The sequence below is a fragment of the Rana temporaria genome, chromosome 6 (genome assembly GCF_905171775.1).
Source record: "Rana temporaria chromosome 6, aRanTem1.1, whole genome shotgun sequence".
Taxonomy (NCBI): Eukaryota; Metazoa; Chordata; class Amphibia; order Anura; family Ranidae; genus Rana; species Rana temporaria.
This window is the reverse complement of record NC_053494.1, coordinates 182,137,071-182,158,685: the sequence shown is the minus strand read 5'-3', so window position 1 is coordinate 182,158,685 and position 21,615 is coordinate 182,137,071. Positions and strand designations below refer to the sequence as shown.

The 21,615-nt window shown below is 43.6% G+C and overlaps 1 protein-coding gene across 2 annotated transcripts in view; it reads right to left on the bottom strand.

Moving 5' to 3' along the window:
* Window positions 1-21,615, bottom strand: part of CCDC148 (coiled-coil domain containing 148) — a 306,991-nt gene that overhangs the window by 117,415 nt on the left and 167,961 nt on the right. For both annotated transcript variants that reach the window (XM_040357922.1, XM_040357921.1), the window contains exons 7-8: window positions 20,431-20,526; window positions 20,171-20,349 (exon numbers count right to left, since the gene is read on the bottom strand). In XM_040357922.1, the coding sequence (XP_040213856.1) occupies window positions 20,171-20,349; window positions 20,431-20,526 (275 nt within the window). The remainder of the gene's footprint in view (window positions 1-20,170; window positions 20,350-20,430; window positions 20,527-21,615) is intronic.

Here is a 21,615-nt window from a genome sequence, read left to right as displayed (position 1 = left end):
TCTGTTTTAAAAATCAAATTGAAAAAATGCGAATATTCGGAATTGCGAATATTCACCGCGAAATTCGAAATATAGCGCGATTTCTCGAATATGCTATATTCGAGTCGAATATTCGCAATGCGAATATTCGTGAGCAACACTACTATTTACCAATGTACACAAGCAATTTATGAAACTCCAACAATTTCAAATAAAAAATATTATTGGCTTCCAACAATTTTTGGCACACATGTGATGCACACTTGTGCCAAAAAAAATAAGCAACATAGTAGGGTTGATTTACTAAAACTGGAATGTGCAAAATCTGGTGCAGCTCTGCATAGTAACCAATCAGCTTCCAGGTTTTATTGTCAAAGCTTAATTGAACAAGCTGCAGTTAGAAGCCGATTAGCTACCATGCAGAGCTGCACCAGATTATGCACTCTCCAGTTTTAGTAAATCAACCCCAGTGCATCAGTTGAAAAGGATTTGCGACATGTGTTCCAAAAATTAACAAATCGCTAATTTTCATTTGTTGCAGGAATGTCGCAGTATTGCACCCTATAATCTAGTGTCTGAACCACAATATGGTACAGATAGTAACTGCAGATCTCTGCCTGGTGTGACCGGGTGTACATATCTGGCTGACTCCCTCTGATAAGGGTCTATACAGACCCTTACCAGAGGGAGACTGTGAGTCAAGAGAAGTTGTCTTTTTCCTCCCTCTGCCTAGCTAAGTAGAGGGGAGAAGGCAGCTAGCAGGTTCACCCAGAGGGATCGAGTAAGCATGGGCAGTTAGCTAGTCTGCCACTAAATGGCACTGTCTTGGAATAGTGTGTGGCGACAGAGAATATTGTAATCAGATGCTAGGTCCCTTTTAGTTAGAGCCCTCCGTTAGTGATGTCATGGGTGAGTCAGTGTCCATATATAAGCCAGATTGGGGGGAACCTTAGTACAGTGAGGGCATGGGCGCCAGATACACCCTTTGTGCGGATGTAGTTACCTAGTGTAGGGACCCTGGATGTGGCTGAAGAACAGGATGAGATAGTTCTAGAAGTGCCAGTTGTAGTCATCCCGTCTCTTATGGTGGTGGAGGCTAGAGTGGGTTACAAAAGAATTTTCAGGCCAGGCCAAGTGTTCTCTGAAGTGAGCCTAACCTCTTGGAGGTCCTGGCAGAAGTTTACTGGAGGTAGAGGTGCAGCAGCATTGTTCTGTCCCTGGAACAACAAGCAGGGAGTCGTGAACTGGACATAGTAAGTACTAATAACCATGGGAAGGAGAGAGACTGTAAAAGGGAAGATCACTGAAGGGTGAAGTGGTGTATTCTGCTTTCACATGTGACTGCTGTGGTTCGTCCACTATATGTGATGGACAAAGTACTGTCAAGTGACCCTGGATAGTATGTCTATGTGATGTGACTGTGATTGTCTTCTTTTGTGTGGACATTCCTTTCTTCAAAATATTAACAACAGGGCTTTTTTTCTCAGAAAATAGGTGCAGGAACTCAACCATAACAAATTTCACTTACAGAAGGGTCCTAAAGGTGCATTAAATACCATTACGTACAAAGTGCTGAGTTGGGGGGGGGGGGTGGTAGTGTGTTACACACAGAGTGCAGAGTTTAGTGGTGTTCTGCGTGCAGAGGTCAGGGGTGTGCTACATACATTGTGCAGCGTTAGGGGGTGCTCTGCATACAGAGTGCAGAGTTCAGGGGTGCACTTTGCCTCCTTCCACAGCTGCTTAACTCTGCATCCCCAATCCACATCTCACTTTCACCCCCCTTCCGCTCTGGCCTCTGCATGCAACCCCCCTTCCACTGCCCCTATCTTCTCCTTTTCTTCTTTAGAAGCTCCACCATCTTCCACATATCTTACTTTTGTTGCTCCCGAAGGGTGATATAAGAAACTGCAAAACATGTTGAGCTCTTCTCAATATAAACTAGATGATGTTGACATTCTATCTACAATGACAGAATATCTTTTAGGCACTTTATAGTTGTTATGACTAAAGAAGTTTATTTTATGAATATGTAAATTATGTATATGTTTTTTGTAATAAAACCTTCTTTATACTTTTCTAATTTTGACTGGTAATCAGTTTATATATGAGACCATCAAAGTCCAAACCCCAGCCTCCCCCCAAATACATATTTCAAATTTTGATGGGACGAAGGTACCGTGTGTAAAAATGTATATTCAGCATCTCTCCATTACTTGTGTTGCTGTATTAAAGTGGAGGTTCACCCGGAAATAACGTTTTTTAACCTTAGATTCCTGCTCATTTTGTCTAGGGCAATCGGCTAGTTGTTTTAAAATCAAATCTGTACTTACCGTTGTAGAGAGAGATCTTCTCCGCGGCTTCTGGGTATGGGCTGCGGGACTGGGCGTTCCTATTTTGATTGACAGACTTCCGACAGGCTTCCGACAGTCGCATCCATCGCGTCGCGATTTTCCGAAAGTAGCCGAACGTCGGTGCGCAGGCGCCGTATAGAGCCGCACCGACGTTCGGCTTCTTTCGGCTACTCGTGACGCGATGGATACGACCGTCGGAAGCCTGTCAATCAAAATAGGAACGCCCAGTCCTGAAGACCATACCCGGAAGCAGCGGAGAAGATCGCCCTCTACAACGGTAAGTACAGCTTCGATTTTAAAACAACTAGCCGATTCACCTAGACAAAATGAGTATCAATCTAAGGGTAAACAATTATTTATGGGTGAACTCCCGCTTTAAGCTAAAACACCCAGCCAGCTCTAGTACCTCCCCACACACTATAGGTGGCTCTGCCTCTATCACTTGCAGGGAGATCATCCAGTAGGGGTTTTGGAAGCTACACTGCACCCTGGGCACCTTCTTATCCCTTGTCCCCATCCTGCACTCTGTGGTAGCGGCTCAGGAGATCAGATTTGTGGGAGCTGTTGGGAGATAAGCTGTCACTGATAAACACAGAAGCCTGACTTCTGTGTATACAAGTTATAGTGGTAAGAAGGGAGCAGAAGGCCCGAGCCAGAGGTGGTGGAACCGAGTTCCACCAAGTTCCAGCTGAAAAAAAGCCCCGATAAACAATAATATAAGTTAAGATTTGGGCACAGGATGGTGGAGGATTAGGGCTTCAAGCAGGTGCGGTGTTTTAGCAAGAAAAAGCAGGCAGGTACATTTTGCTGGATTTTCCTGCTTTGACTGGTTTCAGGCAGTAATTTTGAAACAATGAAGGTATTGGTTATCTTTCTTAGTTCTGGCACTGTGGTCGGACAGCATGAAACTTCAGTCACTATGTATATTTTACTTTTGTTGGCTGAACTTGATGGTTATTTGTCTTTTATTTGTCTACCCAACTTACTGTGCAAGTATGTATGACCATCATTGCGCAACAAAGAAAAAAAATACTCTACAACAATCACACATTAAGCCAAAACATTAAAGCGACAGGCTTTGATGTTAGGGTAACTGGCCTTTTGTAAGGAACGATTCCGGTAACAGATGAGCTGATGTGAATGAGTCTTTATGCAGAGCTGTGTTTCATGTTTGCAGCAGAAAATGCAGTAGTGAAACAGGCCACAGAACTGCTCTAACCCCTAACAGCCCCGGAGCAACGTGAAATTGTAAAGGAGTCAGATTCTGCACTGACATCCATTGTTTCACTTTGCAGGTTCATACATCTGCTTCTGTCAGGAACACTCCATCCTCCTACACACCAGAAGAAATTGGCGCAGTATGACTTCCAGGGCTGTCTCCACACAAAGACATCTAATTACTTTGCCAAGCCAAAGACTTTTAACAGGGGATTTCCACACAAGGAAAGAAAGAAATTAGTTTTTTTTTCTCTAGAACTTCACTTTGAGGAAAGTATTCTATCAGATGTAAAAGAAAAAAAAAACTGTCTGGCAGGCATGAGGAATGGAGTACAGATTCAACTTCAACACTGTCCAAGGTGTGGTATTTAATAACTATCACTTAGGCTGCTTTCACATTGGGCAGTGGCGGTGCGGTGACGGTATAGCCGCGCTATTTGTAGCGCCGCTATACCGTCGTATTTACCGCGATATTCGGGCACTAGCGGTGCGGTCTTAACCCCCGCTAGCGGCCGAAAAAGCGTTAATACCGCCCGCAATGCGCCTCTGCAGAGGCGCATTGCGGACGGTATTACCGCGGTTTCCCATTGATTTCAATGGAAAGGCGCGGTATAGGAGCGGTAAACACCCCGCTCCTATACCGCTCCAAAGATGCGGCTAGCAGGACTTTTGGAGCGGTCCTGCTACCGCACCGCTTCAGTGTGAAAGCCTTCGGGCTTTCACATTGAAGCCTGCAGGGCACGATTTTTTCTTGCGGTATAGCAGCGATATTTTTAGCGCTGTACCGCATGAAAAACGCCTCAATGTGAAAGGGGCCTTACTGAGACAAAAACTGGGGCCAGAAGAGTCCATATTACTGCAATGTGATCTGAAAATGAAGGGAAGTCAAGGCTGCAATGTTTTAGAATGTCATAAGGGGTTATCAGAGTACTTTTCTATTGGTGTATTTTTTTAAAATATAAATCTGATTGTTAATTTACTATCACACATGCTTTGATGGAGGGTTCCTGCACGGCCCAAAAAATTATCTGTGTGAGTATGATGCAATAAACCAACCTTCTCAAACTTCACACTGGTAAAGACATGACATGGTGACAACATGTGTTTTAGAATGCAAAAGTGAGCCAGGGTGCCACATAAAAATCAACCAAATTTACTGAAGTTCCATATGAGTCCAGACCATGGTCTGGTCTCACACGGAACTTCAGTAATTGTGTGTATATGGCGCACTGGCACTCTTTTGTATTGGACGACACCACAGCTAGCGAGCACATATCACATCACTGGCAGTTACGAGAGTGTCATATGAGCTGGTATCTTGAGGTTTTTAGAATGGCATTGTTCTCTGTATTGGGTTTAAAGTTGAAGAGAGTGATAAGCCAAATGTACCTGAGTTTTCTGTGGTGCCTTTTATTCATATAGAATTTATTTAAAGCATACTTTTTTCTGCATGTGTTTCATGTTTGTATGGTCTAAATCCTATTAGCAGATCCTTTTCATTTTTTTTTTTTAGCACATACAGTCAGAAAGCCATTTATAGCTAAAGACTTCATCTATTAGGCTGCATTCACACCTCCGCGACAAGATACGCCGCGAACGCGGCGTATTTTGCCGCGAGTGTGTAACTTTTTTTTTAACAAAGCCTTCCCATTGCTTTGTATGGCCGAACGCCAATACCGCCTGAAAAAAAGGGTCCGGGACTTTTTTTCAGGCGGCAGGCGTACGGCGTCTATGAGATGTGAACCATCTCATAGACAGCAATGGGAATTCTCCCCTCCAGCGGCACGAGCGTCCGGCGTCCGGCGTTTTGTCGCGGAGGTGTGAATGGGGCCTTAAAGTAATACTAAAGCTTTGAATTAAAAAAAATTAAATAACAAACATATCAAACTTGCCTCCACTGTGCAGTTCGTTTTGCACAGAGTGGCCCCAAACACCATCTTCTGGGATCCCTCAGTGGCTCTCTCGACTCCTCCCCGCGTCAGATAACCCCCTATGGGAAGCTCTCTACCAAGGGGGTTACCTTGCGGGTGCGCTCCCATGTCCAGCATTTGGTGTCTATAACCGCCGAATGTAGGACTCGGACCCGCCCCCCGGCACCCGCGTCATTGGATTGGATTGACAGCAGCTGGAGCCAATGGCTGCGCTGCTATCAATCTATCCAATCTATCCAATCAACCCTGGGCAGAAAGACTGCGCATCTTCAGTGTGGGACATTACAGGGCTCAGGTAAAAAAAACAAAGGGGGGGGCTGGTAACTGACAGAACTTTTTTCACCTTAAGGCCTCGTACACACGACCGAGGAACTCGGCGGGCGAAACACATCGTTTTGCTTGTCGAGTTCCTTGTTAGGCCGTCGTGGATCTCGACGTGACAATTTTCTCCATTCCCGACGAGGAAAAAGAGAACATGTTCTCTTTTTGGCTCGACGAGTTCCTCAACAGTTTCCTCGTCGAAAAATGTACACACGACCGGTTTCCTCGGAAAAAAAAAAAAACAGGAAAATTCTTGCTGGTTTTTGCCGAGAAACTCGGTCGTGTGTACGAGGCTTTATGCATTAAAGTGAAAAAATAGGAGGGTTTATAACCCCTTTAAGACAACATCTACTATTTGTGCATGGCCACCAACTGCTGCAGTGGGCATTCCATATACATAGTTAAGTGGCCACCAGATTTTATGGAACTGTTGGTACTCAAATGCATTGTAAAGACCATGTTTAATGTTAAAAGGGCATATGGGATAGAATAAAAAGGTAGTACACTTCCCAATAAAGTAGATTTATAAGAAAGGAAATTGTCCTGGACTGCCGCACTCTGTATAAGACGTTCTTTATTGAAGATAAAATCCAAATCACAGCATACAGTCAAACTTGAAATGAAGACAGGGACAAGGCTAACGCGTTTCACATCGTGAGATGCTTACTCATAGATTTATACCGATTCCTTTACTAAAACATTGTGAAATTATAAATGGACTGAAAACATGAGGAAAATATTTATACAGTGATCAAACTTTGGTCTACTAAGTATATATAAGCCAATCTGCCCGCTCGTTACCATCACCGTTTTTTTTTAGGCATTATAAAAAGACTCATTAGTGAGTATTTGGCTGGTGGGTGGAACAACAGCACTCAGCTGTTTGGGATTCTATATGTTCTTTAGTTAGCTTAGCTCTTAATGAGAGCGAAAATCACAGGCAGCAGGACAAGTAAGTATTACGTTTTTTACAGGGTGATCTTTTTATTAATGTGTATGTGGTGAAGAGAGAGTGGCTTTAAATTATTTTTCTACCTAATCTGAAGATTTATCCGATTCCCATTCCAAGCCATTTGTCACAAGTGGGCGAGGGTGGCCAGGGTCAGGTTCGTCACATTTATTGTTAAAAAAAAATCTGTTGATCTTACAGAGCAAGAAGTCTTGTTAGCTGATAACAGTTAGCACAGGCAGGCATTGTTCTCTAAGCGTTAGGCCTTGTACAAATTATTAAGCCTGGTACACACTATTAGGTTTTTTTCATTCATCCCAGTGGGCATCAGCCGTTTCAATAGAAACAGTGGGCCAGATTCAGAAAGAGATACGACGGCGTATCTCCAGATACGCCGTCGTATCTCTGAGTTCCGACGGTCGTATCTATGCGCCTGATTCATAGAATCAGGTTACGCATAGATATCCCTAAGATCCGACAGGTGTAAGTGACTTACACCGTCGGATCTTAGGCTGCAATCTCAAGTCTCAAGCAATAACATCCTTGCGAAGTCATTTAGAGCAATGCACACTGGGAGATTTTACGGACGGCATACGCTACACCGCTCTAACTAAGGGCGCAAGTTCTTTCTGAATAAAGAACTCACGCCCAAAGTTAGAGCGGCGTAACGTATCTCAGATACGTTGCGCCGGGCGGACAGATACGCCTATGTATCTGAATCCAGCCCAGTTAGTTTTAACCCAGCGGGTTGAATGGAAAAAAAACTGTCAACTTCAGTCAGAGCCGCTGTACTAACTGTGCAAAGTTAGTACATCCATCTCCCCTGCTGAGCTGTTGTGTTCTAACGGGACAGGCCCCTCACCAGAACAATCCAATCAGCGCTCTCCGTCATTGGTGGAGAGCACTGATAAGAAGTTGGTCGGCTGCTGGTTTTCCAGCAAGCTCGTCCGACAGAAGCCAGCTTCTCTCAGACAGAGTGGCATACACAAAGACCACATTTTTTTGAACCGGCTGATGTCTTCCAACATTCGGCCTGTGTGTACGGAGTTTTTATTTCCCGTTCAACCCAGCAGGCTGAACGAAAAAAAATGAAACAGCTCGAGAGGAACTACTGTACTACCTTTGCAAGGTTAGTACAGCGATTTCCCCTGCTGAGCTATTGTGCTCTGAAAAGGGAACGGCCCCTGCCAGAACACGCCGATCGGCAAACTTTTTTCAGTCTCCTTTTTTGACATGCTGATCGGCAGACCTTTTTTTGGTCACGCCCCTTTAGGTCAGCTTCTGTCAGAAATGGCTGCCATACAGTATCTCAAAAAAGTGAGTACACCCTCACATTTTTGTAAATATTTTATTATATCTTTTTGTGTGGCAACACTGTAATTTCGCCTCTGTGCTTGATAGGCTAAAGTGACTGAAATAGAAGATGTTTCCCAGTCCTGTGGGCCACAGGAGCAACATCTTATTCCCATGCAAATAACAGAGAGTCTCTCAAAGATTTAATCAGCAACAGTTTATAAACCTTAGAATTTTAGTAAACTGAACCACTGGAACTTTGAATGGTGTCAGAGGCCTGACAGGGTTTCACCCCGCTGGCAGAAGTAAAAGGAGGGTTTGATCTGTGTGGACAGAAGCCAATGTAGACTTTACATGAAGGAAAACAATAATGGTCTAACAGAAGCTCTAAGAAACATTTCTGGAGTTTAGCCTAAAGCCAAGATGTCACCATTAGAAGGAAGATTGGACCTCTGAAGAGAAGGCCCTTGCCCTGAATAGGTATGAAAGAACCAAGATTTGTGGAGAGTTGTGTCCTACCCATATACGTATCCCCAGTAATGGAGGGAGCAATAAAAACAGGTTATCAGATTTGAGTGGTGTGACCTAGCCACAGGATAGAGCAGACATCTAGCAGCACATTCCAAACGAACCCATAATATGGTACTAAAATACAGAAACAAATTCATTACTTATACAAGTACCATAGCCTTATGATAAAGTCAAATTTTTGGCAGACCAGTTCAACCCATCAATTTGGGTCTAGACCCATTTTAATTGTAAATGGGAATGCCTTTTTTCACAAATGACATGAGGAATGTTTTCCTGAGTGATTAAAATATATATATTTGTTTTAATAACAAGTTTATCTTACCTGCTCTGTGCAATGGAATTACACAGAGCAGCCCCGAACCTCCTCTGCAGAAGCCCCCCACCTGCGCTCTTGGCTCCTCCCCTTTGGACAGTGCCCCCATTGGAAGCCGCTTTCTAAGGGGGCACTTGTCGAGCCGAGCCTTGCTGTCTGCGCCTATTGACACAGACAGTGGGGCTCGGAGCGCCGGAAGGGACACTGAAAAAAGGATAAGGGCTGCTCTGTGCAAAACCTTTGCACAGAGCAGGTAAGTATGACATGTTTTTTTTAAAAAAAACTTTAATATGACTTTAAAGGAGTTGTAAAGGAAAAAAAATGTTTTGCTTAAATGACTGTTTACATGGTATAGAGGCATAACAGTTAACGGATTCCTTTTAAAAATTATTAAAAATAGATAAAAATCAATCATATAATGTACCTGCAGTTTCTAGTTTCGTTTTTGGATGTTGTTTCCTGCTTCTGTGATGTACAGAGCCACAGAGCCAATACAGGGCAGTGATGGTTTGGAAAACGAAACTGATTGGTACCTGACGTCACTAATGGAGCTATGGAGGAGGTGGAATCCTTGTCAGTGGAGCTCCATAGGGAGGGAAATAATTGGAAAGTAATTATGGCCGTATGCTACAGGCCCCCTAACCTGAGGGAGAAGGGGGAGTTGGACCTCCTATCACAAATTGGAATGGCGACAAGGCTGGGAAATGTTGTTCTAATGGGGAATTTTAATTATCCAGATATAGACTGGGCAGAAGGAACCGCACATTCATCTAAGGCTCTCCATTTCCTAAATGTCTTGCAGGAAAATTTCATGGGCCAGTTGGTGAATGCACCAACGCAGTACTAGGCCCACTGATTTAAAAAAATACAGACCTGATCGCAGATGTGGAAATACAGGGTAACTTAGGAACCAGCGACCACAGGTCAATTAGATTCAGTATAAATGACAGAAATAAGAAACACAAGAGTAATACAAGCACACTGAACTTCAAAAGAGCCAACTTCCCTAAACTGCACTCTTTGTTACTAGATATTAAATGGGATAAAATCCTAGGGAGGAAAAATGTGAGCGCTTTAAGAGCATACTAAATAAAGGTATTGACCAGGGCATTCCAACAAGAAATACTTTTAAAAGAGCTAAAATGAATCCTGGATGGCTAAACTCTATCGTAAAAATGCATATGAAAGTAAAAGAAAAGGCTTCGAAAAATACAAGGCTGAGAGGTCATTGTCGGCATTTCAACAATACAAAGAATGCAATAACAAATGTAAGCGCGCAATCAGGTCAGCCAAAATAGACCACGAAAGGCACAAAGCAGTGGAGAGAAAAAAAATTAAATTCTTTAAACATACAAACAGTAAGAAAGTGAGGACAGAACATATTGGCCCTATAAAAGGAGGAATTTGGGTTACAAAAAGCAAAGAGAAGACAAAGGTTTTAAATGCATTCTTCTTCTCCATTTTCACAAAAGAAATGGGGGATATAGTAACAAAAAATGTAATGTTAAAGAGGAAGTAAACCCTCTGGAAGACAAAGGCATAATGAGCTAGTATGCATTGCATACTAGCTCATTATGAATTACTTACCCGAGATCAAAGCCCCCGCAGCGGTCCTCGTTCTCCTCCTCCATCACCCACATCTTCCCCGGAGTGACTTCCGGGTATCGCGCCTCTGACGCTGTAACTGGACAGAGCCGCGATGATGTCACTTCCGTGCATGCTCGCGGGAACCGCCAGTCACGGCACGAATGCCGTTGGAAACGGCACGCTCAGTGCGCCTGCGCCGTAGACATCGGTGCCTGGATTTTCTGCAAATATCTCCTAAACCTTTTAGGTTTGGGAGATATTTCTTGCACCTACAGGTAAGCCTTAGTCTAGGTTAAAGTCCTTAAGAATTTTTATGGACAATTTACTGACAGGAATGGTACCAATATTTAAAAAAAGGCCAAGATATATCCCTGGAAACTATAGACCAGTCAGCCTAACATCAATAGTATGTAAGCTAATGAAGGGGATGATAAAGGACTTTATCTAAGATTTTAGAGATTATCGGCATAGATTCACGAAGGAAGGCTTGTGGATGTGATGTATTTGGATTTTGCAAAGGCATTTAATACAGTTCCCCACAAACCTTTACCTTACAAACCAAGGTCTGTCGGTAAGGACCGTAGGGTAACTGGATTGAAAAATGGCTACAGGGGCAGGTCCAAAGGGTGGTGATAAATAGCGAGTACTCAGAATGGTCCAGAGTGGTAAGTGGGGAAGGACCTGTCCTGGAACCTATTCTGTTTAATTTATTCATAAATGATATAGAGGATGGGATAAACAGATCCATCACAATATTTGCAGATTATACAAAGTTAAGCAGGCAATAACTTCTGTGCAAGATGTGGAAACCTCACAAGCAGGGCCGAAACTGGGGGGGCAGGGGGAACACATGTCCCGGGCGCCGCATTGGAAGGGGTGCCGGGCTGCCTGTCAGCCCAGCGCTGGGAGCTAGGAGGAGAGAGCAGTGAGGGCTGGGTTTTCTCTCCCCCTCCTACTCCCCACCAAAGCAGCGCTCCTGTAAGTGCAGAACAAGGAAATGCAAGCAACGAATACTGAAGAACTTAGCTGAGAATTTCTTCTTCCCAGCCCATGCAGGGACAAGTGGGGAGTTGTACTAATGCCACCCCTGAAGCTATCAGTCTGTCTGTCGGCTGCTCACAACTTGTATCACAGAGCTGAAGGAGCCCAGCACTTTCTGGGCTCTATAGAACAGATCTGATAGGTGGGTGGGTGGGCAGCCCGCACCCAGACGAATGATATACTGCTGAAGCAGTCAGCGTACAGGTACAGTGCACTGATATTCTACTGTACTCAGTTGAGAAACTGATTGCTATTGCTCAGTGCATCTAGGTTTGTAATACTTCTTATAAAGGCTCTATGTGCAATTTGATTGGTTATTATGGAGGCAGCAGACCTATTCAAGTGAATGGGCAGAACTGCAACTACCCTGCCAGTGAATGCACTGCATATGGTTGCAGCATGGTAGTGTGCCATTTAGGGGCTTAAACAGGCATTAGGGAAGTGACAAATGAACCCTCCACTGCCTGTCAAACACATCTGAAAAGTGATCCAAGTGTGGATCGCTTTTCAGAGAAGCAGCATGCCTTGCCATAAGCTTTGAGCCCTTACTGCTGAGTTTATTGTACTGGACAATACTTAAAACATACACTAGTATCTTTTAGTGATAACAATGTCCTTTAAAGCGGGAGTTCACCCAATTAAGTATTTTTTTCTATTTTCCCCTTAGATGGATGCTCGTTTTGTCTAGGGGAATCGGCTAGTTGTTTTAAAATATGAGCCGTACTTACCGTTTTCGAGATGCATCTTCTCCGTCGCTTCCGGGTATGGGTCTTTGGGAGCGGGCGTTCTTTCTTGATTGACAGTCTTCCGAGAGGCTTCCGACGGTCGCATTCATCGCGTCACTAGTAGCCGAAAGAAGCCGAACGTCGGTGCGGCTCTATACTGCGCCTGCGCACCGACATTCGGCTTCTTTCGGAAAATCGTGACGCGATGGATGCGACCGTCGGAAGCCTCTCGGAAGACTGTCAATCAAAATAGGAACGCCCAGTCCCGCAGCCCATACCCGGAAGCGGCGGAGAAGATGCATCTCGTAAACGGTAAGTACGGATCATATTTTAAAACAACTAGCCGATTCCCCTAGACAAAACGAGCATCCATCTAGGGGGAAATAGTGTCATGTGCGGGTGAACCTCCGTTTTAAGGCTGTGTACAGACGAGCATACATGTACGATTAAACCGGTCTGCCGGACCGTTTTCACCGTACATGTCTGCCCGGGGATTTCTGTATGGTGGCTGTACTCACCATCATACAGAAATCCGCGCATAAACAATACGCGGGGCGTGTCCGCGCCGTTGCCGCGATGATGACGCGGCGACGTGGGCAGCCCTGCCAGTTCAATGCTTCCACGCATGCGTCAAAGTCATTCGACGCATGCGAGGGATGGCAGGCGCTCGGACATGTACGGTAGGTCTGTACAGACGACCGAACATGTCCGAGCGGGCAGGATTTCAGCGGGCTGTTTTAAAACAAGTCCAGAAATATTTGTCCGCTGGGAAAAGGCCCGGCGGGCAAATGTATGCTGGAATCCTGTCCGCTCGGGCCTACACACGACCGAACATGTCTGCTGAAACTGGTCCGCGGACCAGTTTCAGCAGACATGTTCGGTCGTGTGTACGGCCCATTACACATAAAATCTCTATACAGTAAATTAAAATTATTGACATACTGCAGTGTGATGTGTTGCTTCCAAAAGGCAAATCATCCTAAAGGCTCCACCACCCTTCTGAAAAGTGCTACTCACTTGGATCGCTTTTCAGAGGTACTTGACAGATGGTGAGGAGGTGATATTTCACCTTCTTAACACCTTATTCAACTCTGTAATTGCATATGGTAGCGGTGTGGTTCTGGCAAAGCTCCATAAAACTGCATTTGTCCTACACACAGTAGTGCGAAAGACATTTCATCTTCATTATCCCCTACTCTTGCTACCTTCAGGCGATCCCTGAAAACTCACCTCTTCATGGAAGCCTATCACGTCTCCAACTAATCTTTTACCACTTCCATCAGCTCATTCCCCACAGTTACAACCTTTTGTACCACCTGCCCCACCCTATTAGATTGTAAGCTCTTCTGAGCTCCTCAGGGCCCTCTTAATCCTCTTGTATTTTATTGTATTGTCTCCCTTTTATATTGTAAAGCGCTGCGTAAACTGTTGGCGCTATATAAATCCTGTATAATAATAATATATATATATATTATATATATATATATATATATATATATATATATATATATATATATATATATATATATATATATATATATACACAGCCTGTCATTCCTACCAAATGCCAGAATAGCAACATAGCACCCCTATTGGACCACTGATAAGAACAGATACTACACTTGATCTTAGCCAAAACACTAAAGCCTTGTACACAAGATCGGATATCTGATGGAATCTAATCCGATAGATTTTTCCGTCGGATATCCGATGAAGCTGACTTTCATCAGTCTTGCCTACACACCATCAGTCAAAAATCCGACCGTGCCAAAACACGGTGACGTAAAACACTACGACTTGCTGAGAAAAATGAAGTTCAATGCTTCTGAGCATGCGTTGACTTGATTCTGAGCATGCATGGATTTTTGACCGATGGACTTCCACACAGACGATCGTTTTTTTCTATCGTTTTTGTTATCCATAGGAAAAATTTAAAACGTGTTCTATTTTTTCTCACCGATGGAAAACAAACCGATGGGGCCCACACACGATCATTTTGTCCAATGAAAACTGTCCATCGGTCTGTTTTCATCTGACAAACCGATCGTGTGTACCGGGCTTTAGAAGTGATCACATCATAGGTTAAAATAAGAGGACATTGGGGGCCAGATTCACGTACTTGCGCTGCGGCGTAACGTATGTCATTTACGTTACACCACCGCAAGTTTTAAGTGTAAGTGCTTGATTCACAAAGCACTTGCCTGTAAACTTGCGGCGGCGTAAATCCGACCGGCGCAAGCCCGCCTAATGCGAATGGGGCGTGTACCATTTAAATTAGGCGCGTTCCCGCGCCGAACGTTCTGCGCATGCTCCGTTAGGAAATTTCCCGCCATGCTTTGCGCGAAATTACGGCGCCCCGACGTGTGAACGGCGACGTGTGTTACGTCCTTTCGTATTCCCGGACGTCTTAAAATAATTTAAAATTTGACGCGGGAACGACGGCCATACTTTAACATGGGCTGTCTAATATTACACCACCTAAATAGCAAGTGCAACTTTACGACGGGAAAAAACAACTAGCGACGACGTAAGAGAATGTGACGAACGCGCGTACCTTCGTGGATCGCCGTAAACAGCTAATTTGCATACCCGACGCGGAAAATGACGCGAACTCCACCCAGCGGTCGCTGAAGTATTGCATCCTAAGATCCGAAGGCGTACGAAGCCGTACGCCTGTCGGATCTTAGCCAAATGCCGTCATATCTTTGTTTGTGAATTACAAATAAAGATACGACGCAGCAAATTTGAAAGTACGCCGGAGTATCAGCAGATACTCCGGCGTACTTTTTCTGTGAATCTGGCCCTGGGTGCCTGAGGACAAACTTGTTTGACCCTCCTTTTTCCCTCTCCGTCAGCACTAGGGTCATGTTAACTGAATAAGGGAAAGAAATTGAGGGAGAAGAGAAATGCTAGCAGAATAGTCAGTACCAGTGTGCAAAAGTAAATTTGGTTGTAAAAACAAACCACCTCTAATGTTGGATGTCCCGTGGGTGTAGATGGCGCTATATTATGTAAAACTATTAATGTCGTTTTTAACATTTTAGAATGGGGTGCCTCAAGATTCTGCATAATTTTAAAGGGCACCTTCACTGAGAAAAGGTTGAGAAGCACTGATCCAGAGAGATGTCTCTAACAGGGGTGCCAACCTCAGTTCAGTTATCAAAGTATCTGGAATTGTGTCAACCTGTACTAACCCTCTGCAACCAATTAAGTTCCATCTTCAATGCTCAAAATGGAGAATCATTACAGTCAGGGATTTTTATTCTGCCTCCGTCCATGGAAGCAAAAGAAGACAACACTATGACATGGGCCATACAGAGAGAGACGGTAAGCTGATGTATGAGCAATGATGCCTGAAAATCTCTATATAATTGTGCAACAAGCAGATCCTTAAAGCTGAGTTCCGGCCACAATTTCACTTTCTAAATATAAATACCCCTGTAATACACAAGATTAATGTATTCTAGTAAAGTTAGTCTGTAAACTAAGGTCCGTTTTGTTAGCTTGTTACAGCATTTAGACACTTTATAAAAAATAAATTGACTGGGGCCATCTTAAGTGTGGGCATCATGAAGCCAGACTGTATGACTTCCTGGATTTCAGCCTTGCAAATCTCGCACATGCTCAGTGCTGCACAAGCAGTGTCAGATCGGGTTTCAGCACCTGTGCTGTCCAAGTCACATGATTCTTTGAGACTGGGGAATGCACAGAACCCTGGAAAGTTACACCCACTACATTCCCAGGAGTCTGTGCGGTGTAGGTTAGGAAGCATTAAGCACCTAGGTGCAGGAAGTGGGAAGATTAACTATTCTACCTAGCAACAACACTTTAAAGGCATCTAAAAAAAAAAAGTTTTTCATAAAGGACTAATGACATTTTTTTAAAACTACTGATGTAATGTTATATTTATGGGTGGAACTCCACTTTAACTACAATCCCTTTTGAAAGTTGCCCTGCAGCCAATGCCCTGCCCCTACAGCCTGGAGACATTAAAACGTGACACGGATAACCAGGCTTTCCTAATTATTACTTTCATTTATATCCTTTTCAAGCTCCTCTCTCCCCCCACTTACTTCAGTAACAACATCACATTTTTAGATATCAATTTTTAATGAAGTGGTTTCAAAATTGACTATGTTCATTAAAAAAATGTATTCATATTAATGTAATGCATTTTAATTTCTGTTTATATACATGTGAGAATGCAGTTAACTCCCGCTGTCCTATACTCTCCTTCCCTCTCTCCTCATCTCCTGATATCTCTCATATCTCTCTCCCTCTTCGCCTACCTCCCTCTTCTGTTCTCCCTTCTTCTCACTTCCTCTGTCTATTTCACTACCTTTATTTCTCCCCCCCACCCCCCATCGCTGACTACCACACTCTGCACACTATGGCCCGGATTCACGTAGAAGAGCGCATCTTTGTGCGGGCGTAACGTATCCTATTTACGTTACGCCTCCGCAACTTTGACAGGCAAGTGCAGTATTCACAAACCAAAGTTGCGGCGGCGTAGCGTAAATAGGCCAGCGTAAGCCCGTCTAATTCAAATGTGGAAGATGTGGGCGTGTGTTATGTAAATTTATTGTGACCCCACGTAAATGACGGTTTTTACGAACGGCGCATGCGCCGTCCGTGAAAGTATCCCAGTGCGCATGCTCCAATTTTACCCGCAAGAAGCCAGAGCTTTCGACGTGAACGTAAATTACGCCCATTGACAGCCCTATTCGCGAATGACTTACGCAAACGACGTAAAATTTGACGCGGTCCTGACGTCCATACTTAACATTGGCTGCGCCTCTAATAGCAGGTTTAACTTTACGCCGGAAAAAGCCTTACGTAAACGGCGTATCTCTACTGCGACGGCCGGGCGTACGTTTGTGAATAAGCGTATCTAGCTGATTTACATATTTCTAGGCGTAAATCAGCGTACATGCCCCTAGCGGCCAGCGTAAATATGCAGTTAAGATACGACGGCGTAGGAGACTTACGCTGGTCGTATCTTATACAAATTCTGGCGTATCTGATTATTTGAATCAGGCGCCAAGATACGACGCCTCAGACTCAGAGATACGACGGCATATCTGGAGATACGCTGTCGTATCTCCTACGTGAATCCGGGCCTATGTTTGCACAGTATATTACATAATCCTGACCAAAGTGTTCATTGTCTTAACAATTTATGGTTTTAATTTAGATTTTCTTTAAGACTTAAGGCTTAGACAACGTGATTTGTGTGCAGAAAAGCAAATGTAATGGACAGGGGCAGACTGACCATTCGGGCACTCAGGGACTGCCCGAGGGCAACATGTCACTAGGGGGCCCCGTCACGGTTGCCAGCCTCAGTAAAACCAGGGACAATATGTAAAATCTGTAACTGAAATGTCCCTTATCTACACACTTTTGGTCTAAAAATACCAAGATTATAGCTGCCCCGCCTCTCCAGTACTTTTTCAGTGTATGTGTATTCTGTGTGTATATATTGTTTATACTGTGTATGTATACTGTATGTGTGTGTGTATACTGTGCCCCATAATCTATTGCTTGGGGGCCCCATAATCTCCTATTGCCTAGGGGCCCCATAATCTCCTATTGCCCGGGGGCCCGATGAGTTGTCGGTCCGCCCCTGGTAATGGAAGAATTGCAAATCGAAATGGTCTTTTGTCCTGAGGTTTTTGTGTGTCTGTTAGACTGCCATTTGTGGCACAATAATTAAAGCATACTGTGAGGGTACCAACCAAACATCTTTAACCATGCCACTTTCCAATTTGGCCAGGCCCACCATTTGCCTCAGCACGCTATGCACTGCACTTTACCACTCTGGGGTAGGATAAGGTGATGAGTACTTGCACCTATTCCTTGAGGGAAACAGCCCTGGTCATTGTGGTCAAAACAATTTGGCTATGGCAATTCTTCTTTTAGACAATGAACACGATCAGTGAGCCTTATGAAGGTGGCTGATATGTTAGTGAAAATAGTGTGGGATTGGGTCAGTGATCTAAGTATGCATTGGGAGGGGGATATACTGAGGAAAATGCTCAACCTTGGCACGAGGGACCATCGAGCTACTATTTTACCTCATTCCAATTATATTCAAATAAAAAAACAGCAATATTCTTCTGAGAATTTGATCTATTTCAAGGACAAACTCCAATATACCAAACTGTCGTGAAAATATTACTTTTGTATGCGAAATGTATTTTCTGTTTTCTATATAAGTCAATTTCCATCATAGGTTTAGTGATCCTGTAAAGACAAATATGATCTGTTCTTGGTACACTCCCAATAAAGATAACAAATATATCATGCAGCCTTTTCTTCCTTAACCGATGCAGAACTAGTAATTAAATTTCACATTTTGAATTATCATTTCCTATAATGCTTGGGTATTAGCTGTAATGCTCCAATTTGTAGTAAGTGAAATGGAAACATGTTTTTTTTTTCTTCATTTGGGATGCTCATGGATTACTAAAATACAATTCCTACTAATCCTTTTTCAGTGATCTCAATGAGGAATAAAATACTTTTTAACAAAAGTAAAATATGTCAGGTATCTGGGCTTTCACATCAATTGCCAATTTATCTTATTCTTGGCTTATAAAGCAAAATGTAACCCAGAACTGTCCAGATTTCTGTGGTATGAAGTATAATAAAACAGAACTCACTTGGCCCTGTGTCAATAAAAATATACAGTGGGGAAAATAATTCTACTAGGACCCACAGAGCTTTCTCAATCCTTGATTCCTCCAGAACTCCTCCCCCCAGTGCGTAGCCTGCGTTTATGTTTTTAGCCCCCAAAGTGCATTATCTTACATTTCTTCACATTAAACCTCATCTGCTATGTAATTGACATCTCCATTATTGTGTTCAGGTCTTTCTGTAAAATTTCCGTAACCTGATGTAAAGTTATTGTCCTGCTTATTTTTGTGTTGTCCGCAAAAACCTGAGATTGAGCTATTTATCCCATCCTCTATATAAATTATGAATAAATTAACCACTTGCCACCCTCTATATAGCAGAATGATGGTGGCAAAGTGGTTGTGAAATCCTGACTGGACGTCATATGTCGTGATCAGGATGACACAGTCAGCACGCGCCCGCAGGGGCGCGCAGCGCGGCGAACTAAGGTGCTGTGTGTCAGTCTGACACACAGCAACTCTGATCGTGGTATGGTGCCTCTGACAGAGGCTTCTTACCACGTAAACAGCTGTGTCCAATCGCAGCTGATCATCGCGTGAACCAGGAAGTGCCGGTAAATGCTTAGTTCACGCTTAGTTCACGCTGACAGGGAGAGCCGATCGGTGGCTCTCCCTGTCAGAGGGGGGTCTGTGCTTCAGCACATGGATCAGCACAGCCCCCATCAAAAGGTGCCAATCAGTGCCCAACACCTGCCAGCCTGTCCCCTAATAAATGCTTGTCAGTGACCACAACAGTACCAATCAGTGCCCAAAAAAGGGCCTATCAGTAATGCCGGTCATTGCCCCATCAAAGTGTCAATCAGTGCCACTCAATAATGCCTGTCAGTAGCTCATCAATGCTGCCTATCCAGCGCCACGATCAGTGCCCATCAGTGCTATCAGTGCCGCCTCTCAGTTTCCTTTTCTTTAAATTGTCTGTCTTTTTCTGTTTTTAGAGCAAAAACTAAATACTGCAGAGGTAATCAAATATCACCGAAAGAAAGCTCTATTTGTAGGAAGAAAATTATAAAAATGATAAAAATTGAGTTTGGGTACAGTGTAGCATGACCGCCCAATTGTCATTAAAAGTGCGACAACGCTGAAAGCTAAAAATTGTCCTGAGCAGGAAGGGGGGAAGTGCCTGGTATGGAAGTGGTTAAACAGAATTGGTCTGGTGAGACATCTGCTCAATGAAGGTGTTGTCTGTTTTGCCGGAATGTCCCTTGATGTTTTACTGAAGAAAATACAGCATCTCACCTGTCTATGTCTTTTAACTGTCCATCAAGCTCCTTCATTTTTCGGGTGTACAGGTCAACAAGCTGCTGATATTCACTTAGTACAGAAGACTTCAGTTCTGCATATGGACATGCTATCTCCTGCAGAATAATAGGGATTTCCCCTAGATGATCTGCAATTTCTTCTGAATGAATAGATTCCTAGGAGACAATACGTTTTCAGTTGAAATGAATATCATTTCTTTATGTTTTATTTTTAAATGACAGTGTCTATCTTCTTACCAGCATATCAAATTCTAAAAATTCTTCCATCGAAGCCTGCTGCTCTTGAATTAGTTTTTCAATTAACACATTTTGCTGTCTTTTCACAGATTCAACCTTTGTATATAAAAAGGAAAAAAAATTTTTGACATACCTGGATAACTCAGTTGCTAAAAATGATAGAATAACAATCCTGTGGTGAAATGAAACATGCCCAGCACTGAACAAGGGTTAAAATGCAGCACTGGCAAGGCTGGTATATATATACACATGTTGTTTCCTTACCTCTGCAAACAACTTTACCAGAGACCTATGTGAAAAACTTGGTGTGCTGCTCTAAGCTGAAGAGGAGACTCTTCCCTTGACCCTAAGGAGATGGGGTGCCAGTATCTTATGTACCCATCCAAAAAATGACAGGCATTTAAATGCCTGGCGTGCCTATGTAGTGTAGAAATAAGGAGCAGCCTCAGCCTACACTTCTCTACAAACCACGCTCCCTGGCGTGTTTCACCCTGCCCATAGGGGCTTATGCCGCGTACGCACGGTCGTTTTTCGGCATGAAAAAAAATGACATTTTTAAAAACGTCATTTAAAATCATCGTGTGTGGGCTTCACATCGTTTTTCGGCTTCTGAAAAACGACAAATAAAAAATTTGAACATGCTGCATTTTTTAATGTCGTTTTTTAAAATGTCGTTTTTCGGGTTGTAAAAAATGATCGTGTGTGGGCTAAAACAACGTTTTAAACCCGCGCATGCCCGGAAGCGAGTTAGGAGACGGGAGCGCTCGTTCTGGTAAAACTACCATTCATAATGGAGTAAGCACATTCATCACGCTGTAACAGACAAAAAAGCACGAGTCGTCTTTTACTAACACGGAATCAGCTAAAAGCAGCCCAAAGGCGAATAGAACTTCCCCTTCAGAGTGCCGTCGTACGTGTTGTACGTCACCGCGCTTTGTTCATCATTTTTCTAAAACGATGGTGTGTGGGCAACATCGTTTTTAATGATGAAGTTGGAAAAACGTCATTTTTTGGACATGCTGAAAAACTTCGTTTTTTTTCATGCCGAAAAACGACCGTGTGTACACAGCATAAGTCATGGAGGACTATGCCCCAATGAGCAGGGTGAAACGCATCAGTGGTGAACTTTAACAGGGAGCCAGGAACAAATAGCACTCTATTAGCTAGATTCAATTAGGGGCGCAC